This window comes from Etheostoma spectabile, chromosome 8, assembly GCF_008692095.1.
Source record: "Etheostoma spectabile isolate EspeVRDwgs_2016 chromosome 8, UIUC_Espe_1.0, whole genome shotgun sequence".
NCBI lineage: Eukaryota > Metazoa > Chordata > Actinopteri > Perciformes > Percidae > Etheostoma > Etheostoma spectabile.
The window spans coordinates 5,533,498-5,544,418 of NC_045740.1; the positions used below are offsets into that span (position 1 = coordinate 5,533,498).

The 10,921-nt window shown below is 40.0% G+C and overlaps 1 protein-coding gene across 1 annotated transcript in view; it reads right to left on the reverse strand.

The window, feature by feature from the left end:
* Positions 1-9,868, reverse strand: part of LOC116694266 (homeobox protein aristaless-like 4) — a 20,101-nt gene extending 10,233 nt beyond the window's left edge. Inside the window, exon 1 of the mRNA XM_032523877.1 lies at positions 9,152-9,868. Coding sequence (XP_032379768.1) covers positions 9,152-9,488 — 337 coding nt within the window. The 5' untranslated portion in view covers positions 9,489-9,868. The remainder of the gene's footprint in view (positions 1-9,151) is intronic.
* Positions 9,869-10,921: the final 1,053 nt, after the last annotated feature.

Below are 10,921 nucleotides of genomic sequence, written 5' to 3' on the forward strand. Positions count from 1 at the left end.
GGAAAATGTTTTTCATGGTCACAGGGAAGACAACACAAGGGTTAAGAGACTGCCTGCATTACACACTGAAGGTGTGGGTTTTGAAAGACGTGGGTTAAATGAGACACTGTCCATATGCATTGTGGGGAAGAGTCCCTTTTAATTCTGATGGTACTACTCTAAAAAAAACATAAAACATACTGGAGATTTTAAAGTTTAGATGTTACACTGTGATTCTCATTAAAAAAACAAAAGACAAATTTTTGGTTTGGGTTGAAGTGCGCCGTTCTTATGGTTTTCATATAAAGCATGAAAATAACCTTCACAGTTTACTTAACTGTGGCTTCATATATAATAAATAATTTTCTTACTTTAATATTTTCGAAAAAGTGATTATAATCAACTTTCTGATAATTTAGTGCTGCAAAAAGAGTGCCACGTGTTGTCAATAATAGTCCTATAATTATAGTTACTACTCTACAAATATTCAGCAGAGCAATACTTTTTTTTTTTTTAATGTGGCTGAATAAAACCATGGTGCCTCAGGTTTAAGTCAGGTAGTGCATCTGCTCATCATCAGGTTACATCCACCTGAAATTTGACATTTACTTTTAGCTTACATCACCTCTGTAATGTTTTATTTTAAGGTTCAAAGGCCTTATCTGTTTGCAATAAGAGAAGAAATGTCTTTCTGTTTGAAAGCTATGTCACTACACATTGGCGTGACCTGTGACACAACCCTTGAAGCTCTCTCCCTCACATCTCTCAATCACGCCACCTGAAACCCGAAGCCACTCAAAACTTGCTCCATCTCGAGTCGTATATGGCGGGCCTTGTGTACGACCACGTTTGCCCCGCAGCCTTGCCCTTAAGATGTAAACAACATTGTGTTTGTCACCTTTAATTTCGAGAGCGTCCATTTTGTGACAGACCCCGCTCTGTTCCTGTCAGCGCTTGCTAGCTTTTTTGTTTCCTTTTAGGAGATGAAGAAAGCTGTCCCTTCTCCTTCAATAAACAAACAGCTGTGTGAATAAATAAGCTGAAGGGCTCTGGTTGCGGGCCAGTAAGAACAGTGTGTTCTGTCAGCCTCTGTGTTTGACTTTCCTGCGACTGGGCAAGAGGAGCCCCATCATCCTAGCTGTATTGGTCTGAAAGCAGCTCACAGAGGTCTCCTCTACACAACTAGACCTGTACGCAACACCAGCATTTCTTTAGTCCAACAACATTTGTGTCAGAGATCAATTTAGGATGATTAATGCACATTTTACATTGTCACTTTGCATTTTTGTTATGAATAATGTCAGTAATGGCCTCCTGTAATTCTTGGAAACCCAGAGCAATGAGGGAAAGAGAGTTGACACCTTGTGGCACTGGCGACTCTCTGAGCCAAGTGTTTTAGTGGTTAGTAAGATGACTGAATAGTTTTAGAGTGATGAAGCAAGGCGGTGGCCGTCTGCAACATGCATGTTTGTTTTCATGGCTTAGCACGCCTATGGCTAGTGTGTCCCAAAATGAGACGCCAATAGCCATCCGTTTGAAACTGCTGCAGCCCTCCCCTGCTCTCTGGCTCAGACCTACCCCGACAGAGACGCTAATGGAACAACACAGCTCTCCCAGCTGGAGTTCATGACCTCATATCGCTGTGGCCCACCTGTCAGACCCTCTTACAGTCTCCGCGCGGGCAGATGTTCTGACATCACCTACCCCTGCACTGGCCTCTAATGCTTATGCACTGCGAAATATTTTCTTTCTACCCCTGGGCAGGAGCATGGCTGCAATGTGAGGAAGTAAGACAGGTCAACTCTAGGTTCCTGCTTGGTATTTGCATCTGTTAGAGAAAATGCAGTTATGCTTCTGAGCAAGTACACAGCCTGTAAGGCAAAGGATGTCGCTGGGCACACAGATGAGGGGATGGGAAGATGGTGGGATTGTGGGTGAAAATGTTTAAGTTCTCAGTCTAATACACAGGGAGCGATTTTCCAGGGGGATGCAGGGGATTTCCCCCTTTCTGGTCTATATATCCCTGCCTCTGCTGAATTATTTTAATCCACGGTGGACGCTAAACGTATCTCCCCCTCAAAGTGATCAATGCTTCACCAATAGACCAAATATTAGATACCTAAAATAGAAGTATTTTAATCTAAGTAAAATGCTGTAACGTGAACACATTGTACCATTGAATAATAAAATCTGAGCGGCAGCTGTTGGTTGTATGATGCCGCTACAGAGCTCCGGGATGCCGGCTACCAACAGCAGTTCTTTAGCCACTAATAGGTGGCTGCAAGCCGGGTACAGGCACAGCCCGTTGGCGGTCCTTTCAGGGGCCATGGAAGTTGAGTTTAGCCAGAAAAAGTTAGCATCACGTGGTGATGACAGTTAAGTTTAGGCACCAAAACGTTTAAAAAGAGTTTAGAAAATACATTGTGGTTAAAATGATCAAGCTTTTCCTGGGTGAAAGTAGGCCAATTTTTGTTTTTGCCGCAAAGTGAACTCCGCTGTCTGGCTTGAAAGCGCTGTGTTATATGTTAACACCACATCGTGGTATTTCATTTTGAGGTTATTTTCCAATGCATATTGAAGTTCATTAATAAGTGTTCAGGCATGGCTGGCCGTGTGGCACTGGATCCATGGTACTGAAAGGGGGATTTAATTCTTCCATGTTTTATTTTGCAGTAATACAATTACAGTTATTTGCTTTCTTACTGAGAGTTCTTTGAGAATAATATTCATGTCTGTATAATAAATATGAAACTACCTTGAGCAGCTGGTTACCTTAGCATAAAGAGCTGACGATTCACCAGTTTACAGTACAGGAGTTACGTGACTATTGATTGACCAGGACCAGTTGGCAACATGCAGAGATTCCAGGTAGCCTAGTTACTGGTGCCAACCTAGAAATAGTTTGGCACATAGCCCCCGTAAAATGACGATTTGACATTTAGCACAGATTAAACTGATAAGACACAACTTGTTAATTAGTCAGTTTTAAAGGTGATAGTGGTTGGATTTTGTTACCTTTGGACAGAGCTAGGCTAGTTTCCATTATTTGTGCTAAGCTCAGGAGCTAGTGGTGGTAACTTCATATATAGACATGAGAGTGATCAGTCTTCTCTAAGCAAGAAAACTAATCAGCAAATTTCCCACAATGTCCCAATACAGAGTTATATCACCATAATGAACTAGAACTAAAATCTGCACTTATAAACATCTTTCTCAGCCTACTCCAAACTCAACAACACAGAGTCCTTTGCCACAAACATCTTCCAGTATTCTCGCATGCTGAGCTGTCTTTTCTGCACGCTGTTCTGGAGAACATAGCCATCACACACTTTCATTTGTGAGCCAAGATTCCACAGTGTTGGCTCCAATTATTTCTTTTTTTTTGTCATTTAGAGGAATGTGTTTCTGACTGCTCATTTCAAGATTCATCAAGGTGTGTGTATATATAAATGCAGCCAATATCACCCATTGATCCTGCAATTTGCCAAAGTTACTCTATGATAAGCCACAGACCTCTTCAGTTAGCCAAGGTCAGATGTTTACTAGGGTCAGCAATTTAATCACTGCTGAAAACAGAGAGAAAACATCAAAGTGTAATTTAACTGGTTGTAAAGCAACAGGGCACCCTCTCAGTTTTTATGGAATGGGACAGGGAGGGTCAAGTGAAGCCAAATAAAAGAAACACTATAAATTAGTAACCTGGGGAAGGGTTAATGACCAAACACTAAATAGGGAAGGGAATGCTTTTAAACAGAGTGCTCCAAAATGTTCTCTCAAAACACTCAAAGCTGACAGCAGTCTGCCACAGTGGCTCTCCACTCATCACACCTTATATGGAAATAAAGTCAAATATTCTACTGGCTTTGGCGGCTATTAATTTTACGTTCATTGCTGGTTCACAGACATGCTTTGGGCTGGATTATTTTTCCCGCAGCAGAGGCTGAGACCTGATGTTGTCTGTTGTTTCCTCAGTGAAAGGGAGGCTCCCAGATGTTCCTGAGGAGAGATCTATGCCAGCGGCTCATGCAGGAATGCAGATTCCCTGCGAAACCAAAAAATCTTTCTGTTCAGCCTCAGCTCCTGATAAATTGACATGATCATGACCTCACTACTGTCATACAGTAATAAAACCTTGGCCCGTGGCTGTCACTGTCTCATATCAAAGAGTTCAAATATAGTTTGGGATTTTCAGGGTTTTGTGGAAGTAGTGGTGGAAGTACAAAAAAAATTCTTAAGGAAAAACAACTTGTGGAGCTTATTGAAAAGTGTAATTTTGTAAAAAAATATTTTATTTAAAAAAAGAGAGTTTTTGTGCCATAGTAAAAAATTGCATGTTCAACCTGATGACAAATAGCAGTCGATTAGTTAAAGCATTAACCTCTCAAGGTCATGATGAAATCATGTGTCAGACTCCTCTTTATATTGCTGTGATTGTGTTCTGTATTATCAATATTACAAGTAAGTTTACATTTGGTGATAAACATGAAGTTAGATGCAGACAAGGAATTAAAATGAGGAACTGAAATCACAAGCTTATAGATAATGTAATCAATCATCCGCTAGCCTCTCCCTGTCTTCCAGTAGTCATCAATTCATTCCACGTCCAGATTTATACAATCTAGAGATATTAGGCCTATTGAAATCCTGTCCTTAGGAGGTATTTTTCCTCTTTGAAATCATAGAAAAACATAAAGAAAGTTTGTGGTGCAGGCAGTGTCACTCAATGAGGATTTGGGTTACTTTCGAGCCCTGGCTTTTATTACAAATATATATCACACAAGCCAAATGAGCTGTGTCTCTCTGCTGAAAGCTAACTCAGAAATAGAGCAAGAACTGTTACTCACGGACCCAAAAGTGATCATTCCTACTTTTGCGTTGCCCGGTAGTTTCCATTGTTAGTCTGTCATAGTTGGCTTTCTTGAGGGAAAATTTTTTCATGTGTTTATGTCCCTCTTTCGACCAAAACATAGTGCTGTGGGGCAGGATGGTTACATATTCAAGAACTCTTGCAGAGGTGAGATTTAATCCAATGATAAGAATCAAGGAATTCAAGGTAAAGGCTGCGCCATTTTCAACACGAAAGGTCCAGATGAAAACATGCACCAGCTGGTTAAAATTTCCAACGCATCTCTTCAATCTGGCCTGCGTGCAGTTCTCAGGTAGGCGGTTGGGAGTTAGCTGCCCCAGGTGGCTTAAAGTAAAAGGCAAAACCATGCTGTGTTAGCTACATAACAGCATGACAAAAAATGAGTGTCGATAAGAGGAGTTTTAACCAAGCTCTCCGTAAAATAACGCCTCATGAAACAACACGCTCAGAGTTGTACGTTTTTCATTCAATAGCAGGCAGATTGCAGCTACTTCTCCTCCTGGGTCACACATTTATACAAGCCAGTACGTTTTAACAAGCCAGGTATTCATCCTTTCAAGCATTCTCATTCTATATTCTAATTTATTCTGCTTCACAGACACACGCCTACACAATCACAGGTGTCCTTCAGGCCTATTGTTAAAGTCGACACAATGTGTTAGTCATCAGTACATGCATATCCTGTGACATCACTTCCCCAGGCCTTTTAACATGTACTTAGAGTACTATATTTTGACAAGAGGCTTTTAAAACGCTGCCAGGACGTTTTTGGGGGGGTCTTGTTTTGGTTTTCATATGCAGAGAAAAATGTTTTTCATATCACAGGATGCTTCAATATCCTGCTGAAGGGAGGAGGAGTGGTTTGAAACTACAAAGATTGACAAAGCTGTATGTTATAAATGTTTAAATTGCTTTAAACTGTCATTTTGAGAAAAGACAAGATGAGTCATAAACAAATTTTAGTGATCACCCGTGTTCCTACAAACACTATTGTACATTGTCAGTGTCAACTACAGGCCTATAAACAGAATGATTTCTACATTTCACATTCAGCCTTAGCTCCACTTACCCTCCCTCAAATGTCTAAAGAGAGTGTGATAGTATTTTTTATCATAAGTTTGTTTTTCACAAAACATTATGGTTTCTCTGTGGCAGAAAGAAATCTGTATCAAGGATGAAAACGGAAAAAACTCATATATGCAGTGGATCTCAAAGCCATAGAGTTTAGTAAAGTACATTCCCACACATGTGCGGCTTTCCCAGAAACCCTCTCATTTCTCCCGAGCCCCTCAAATCATTACCCAATCTCGATGTCCATTTCTGACTCATTGCTTATTTGTACACGGTATCGTTGAGACAGGGTTATGTAAACCAGTCCCACTTTGTCATCTCAGGGACTCTCTGTAGCTTTGGAGATCTGATGTTTGGGGAGTATGAATAATAACTATAGGAGCCAGTAATGCACATCTGCCTTGGATTAATGCAGACCTCTCCTGCAGTGCTGACCTGCATTCCTAAGCACTCGATCAGCTCCAGGGGTTTTATTTCATTTATCGCTGTGTGCAGGTAGACGGCTCCATCCCTATTCTCGCTGTGGGACAGTCTCACTGATTAACATTGGCCCAGGGAAACAAACCCACCACGCCTCGCCACTACTGTGCAGAAATATGTTCATTCACTCCTCCAGAGACACATTTCAATTAACATCATTTACAAAATCTGGTTGTGATTACGTCGGATTTTCATCCACACAAAAAACAAGTACCTTGCAAAAGATTAAACAGAAAAAATTAACAAGAATATCTTGATTTGAATTTTACAATTTTTTTTTAAAGCTCTTACATTTGTATATTGTTTTACCACAGCTGAATCCTACTTTATGATATTGGAGAAAAGTAGAGAAATAATTTGTTTTTATAAATGAAAAGTGTTAAAAGAGGTGTGGATATCATGGAGCGTATGCCTGAATTCTTTTCCCATTATTTAACAGGTTTAACAATCCACATCTTTACCTTTTGCTTCTCTTATTTGTGTTATTAAATGTAAATATTAACACATCAGGTATTTCAGCTTAGCCTATATACACATTTTATTCTCCTTTTTGGAGTACCCAAACACAGTTTTGCATGTAACAGTTTGGCATGCAACAACAGAATGACACAAATAAGAAATGTTAGGTTGACATGTAAACAGTATTGCAGTTGTACCATAGCTGAAGTTGCCACACAGAAAATTCCCTTTGGGTATGACATGACTTTTGTCATCATGATGGAGATAAAGAATCATCGTTGAGCAACATATCTCCCATTTAGGACCACACGTAAAAGCCCAAGCCTGTTGACGCCTGAGGCTTTGGCAAAAGCCAAAAGCATCCTCTCTAGGGCCATGATGCCTTCATCTGGCTGCAACATTTTCAATTATAACATTGCAAAGCTCTCCTTGAGGGAGGCATGTTGCATTTAATGATGTTGTTTAAATGGTTCTGTCAATGCACTTGCCAAATCAATTCACTTCAGTGCAGAGGGACTCCAATCTGTGTGGAGGCATTGCTCCCAATCTCTGGAAAAAAGTGACAGATCAGCTTAAAGTAAGGAGTGACTCCAGTTGTTTCTCATGAAAACAGATTACTGTGCATTTTGTGGATGTATTTTGGCAAAGTGAGGTACTGGCTACTGCACAAATAAAATATTTATTTAGCAGGCTGTAATTGGTCCCAGTGAGCATTAGGGCAGTTCCGTTTAAGTTGTTAATGTTTACATTTACTGCATACAATTAAGCATGTACTGTATTTAAATGTTTGCCATTTTTTAGTCTTTTTCTGAACTGCTTTTCTCCCAGAGACTGGATCTAGTTTCCAGCAGGAATCGTAGACTAAAATGTCTAAAGTTTGGTTTACTGCATATATAAGTTTTAAACAACACATTTCAGCCACGATCATACCAGATGTGTTCTTCTGTAATATCCGCATCATGATAAACATCTGGACCTGAAATATATAGGCACCGTTATTTTTAATGTAGTTTTTCTAGTGGGATACATAATATATTATAATACATATAATTACCATATGCATATATTAGCCTCTGTAAACTTAATTGTTTACACGTAGGCTAATGGATTTTTTTTAAGGCTGTCAGCCCTCTCGTGTGGACCTGTTGTCACACCTACTCCACGTCGTCTGCTCAATAAGAGAGATTCTATTTTTATTTTAAGCCTCCACATCTCATAAAAAGGAAAGTAAAATGGGTCGCTTTCTTCAAACGATACGTATTTATTGCAACAAATTGTCGGAAGCTGTATATCATTCGTTTTAAGGACGTCCGAGCAAACTCTAAATGTTTAATTTCGTCATTGACTGTTGTATTGTGGTTGACAAATTGTGAGGTCTCGGTCTATAATTGCAGCTGGATGAAAGTAGACTCCAATCCCTTAAATAGTTGCGCAAATTGTTATCAGTTATTCTCGTTAAAAAAAACACTAGTGCTAAAAAATAAACACAATGGACTACGTGATATAACCTATAGTCCAGTTGAAATCTTTATGTCTTCACTTAAGGCGCACAGAATTTGGCCTTTTAGTTTGTGCGCGCATGCCTCGGCTATAAGTAGCCTAGTTCATATTTAAGTATTAAAATAATGTGACAGTGATGCTGCGGCTTCCGGCAGAAATGATAAACTTAGTGATGTGGCTAAAAACGTTATAAGGTAAATACAAAAGGCCAAACATCCATTCAAAAACACTTTTAAATACCTTCTTCACCTCTCAGTCCAAGCAAACACCTCCAAATAAGTTTCAACCTCAAAGAATAAGTTTCTGTAACGCTACATTAGGCTACTACAGCTTTTGCGGGAAATCTTTCCCTGTAGCTTAATATTTCAAATTCATTCAGAAAGTTAGATTGTCAATAAATGGTTAAATTCAGTTCTCCTTAAAGCACTTTTTACATACAAATCTTATCTGAATTTCTAATGGGTTTAAGGCTTTTAAGGTGGGCCTATGCAAGGAATTCTGTTATTTCTAGTCTTACCTCACTGTTGCCCAGTTTGATAAAAAAAAAAAAAGTTTCATTACATAATAATTTATTTTAGACACAATTTTGTTCAGTAAAAACATGGGTTTCTGATGGGAGTCAGGGGTTTACCATCTCGTTTTCTCTGCTCTGCGCTCACACATTTTACTATCGGGTTTATTACACACTACAGTTAATTTCCATTATTGCTTGCCAATATCCTTTTTTCATGCATTTCCGTTAAACTCAATACCTCATATGGTCGTACTGTGTGCTACTCTCATATGTGCACTCACCATAGCAGGGAATGAGCGTCCCGTTGTGTCCGCTGTCCGGGTGCAGCTTGCTTCCTTCGGGCGGAGTTTTGCACGTCGGTCGCTGCATGAAGAGTTGGTATTTGTTGAAGGTGCCCTCCTCAGCGCCATCCAATGACTGGCACTCCGGCTGGAACGGACTCCGGGACTTCTCTCCGTAAGCCTGTCCTTTACCCGGAATGAACGTGGGGCTGTATTTGGTTTCAGTAGTCTGGAAAGTCCTGAACGGGTTCGCCTGGTCCCTACCTTGCGCAGTAGACGTGCTATAATATGAATCCATCGATGTCATATCGCAGTATGAGACGCACGCTGCGTTCATACCTAAAAAGTATTTTTTTTTAAAAATCCACACGCTTCTTCTTTCCCTCCCCTTCTTTAGACAGCAGATATTCTCCCCAAATTCCCATGCACTGACAAACTCACTCTGACGCGCTCAGACACACACTCTCACGCTGCCGCATCTGGGACTGGTTAAAAAATGAATCAGATGTTTTCCAGAGACTGCAGACTGAACAAATGCTAAAAGCCCCCTGAAGGTTTGTCGGGGTAAGAAGAAATGCCTTGCTCAAGCTAATGCCGCCTCAGTAGCCTATCTGGAAAAACATACACACACACACACACGCACACACGCAGCACTCCGACCTTCAGGCTCCACGCACATCTGAAGAAGGCCCACACCAGCTCCAGCTTGCGCTATTATGCAGCCTGTAGAAATGGGAGGTCAAGCTCAGGAGGGGAAAAGCTTTTTTGGTAAACACGCGGGGGACAACACATGACATTAATGTAGCCTATTAAAGGATGAATATGTCGGCTTTGATTCCCGCTGTCGCATGACTGAAGACCCTGACATCTGACTTTTCTTAAACTTTAAAGCATTTTAAAAAGCGTTGTTTCCATCTCTGTCACAGGCGCCACACTTCATAATTAACGTGTCTTAAAGAGGACCTTATTAAAATGAAGTGTAAATGAAAGGATCAAGGCGGCAATTTGGACCAATAACAGTGCTTAAAGCAAACCGCTGTTAGGCTTTAATATCAGCCCATATAAATATTTTCTTTGCGTATTTGTTTAAGAGACCTATATTAAACCAAACATCCTGAACCGTTTGACCAGGACGTTATGTGAGAAGTGAGTGTGTCAGTGCGGATATATCCACTTATACTGATGGAGAATTAGAGCCAATCACCGCAAACAACTGTCAACCCAGCAGTTTGAGAATTTGCTACTTCTTAATATCAAATTAATTATAAACCATTAAGCCTATGATGCTCATTAAAATACTTGGCTCCGTTCGCTTTCTCAATTTTGTAAAACGACGCTGCGCCAACAATTCCTTGCCTTTCATTGGATAAAAAAAAAATCTGAATTAAAGCTTACTTTAAGGAGACAAGAGGTCTTTATGCGGGTCGGTAAATCTAATCACGTCCTTAATTTTTTTTTTTCTCTTTCAACCAATATCGATATTTGTAGGTGTTAGGAAAGTAAATAAATTAGGAAAACATCCATTATATTAAATGTGACACAACAGAAATGTTTTTCAGTTTAGGCCTAGGCCTACACCGCAATATTAAGTAACGTGTTTAAGTCAATAATTAAGACCGAACATATAGCCTAGGCCTATAAAAATTGACATGTCTGAATTACATGGCAATATCTATATTGCCATATAATTCAATAGGCCTATTGAAATGTTTCTTGTTGGAACTGCGGCTGTCAGATTAATTCAGCTTGAGCACGGACATTTCTCTCTCT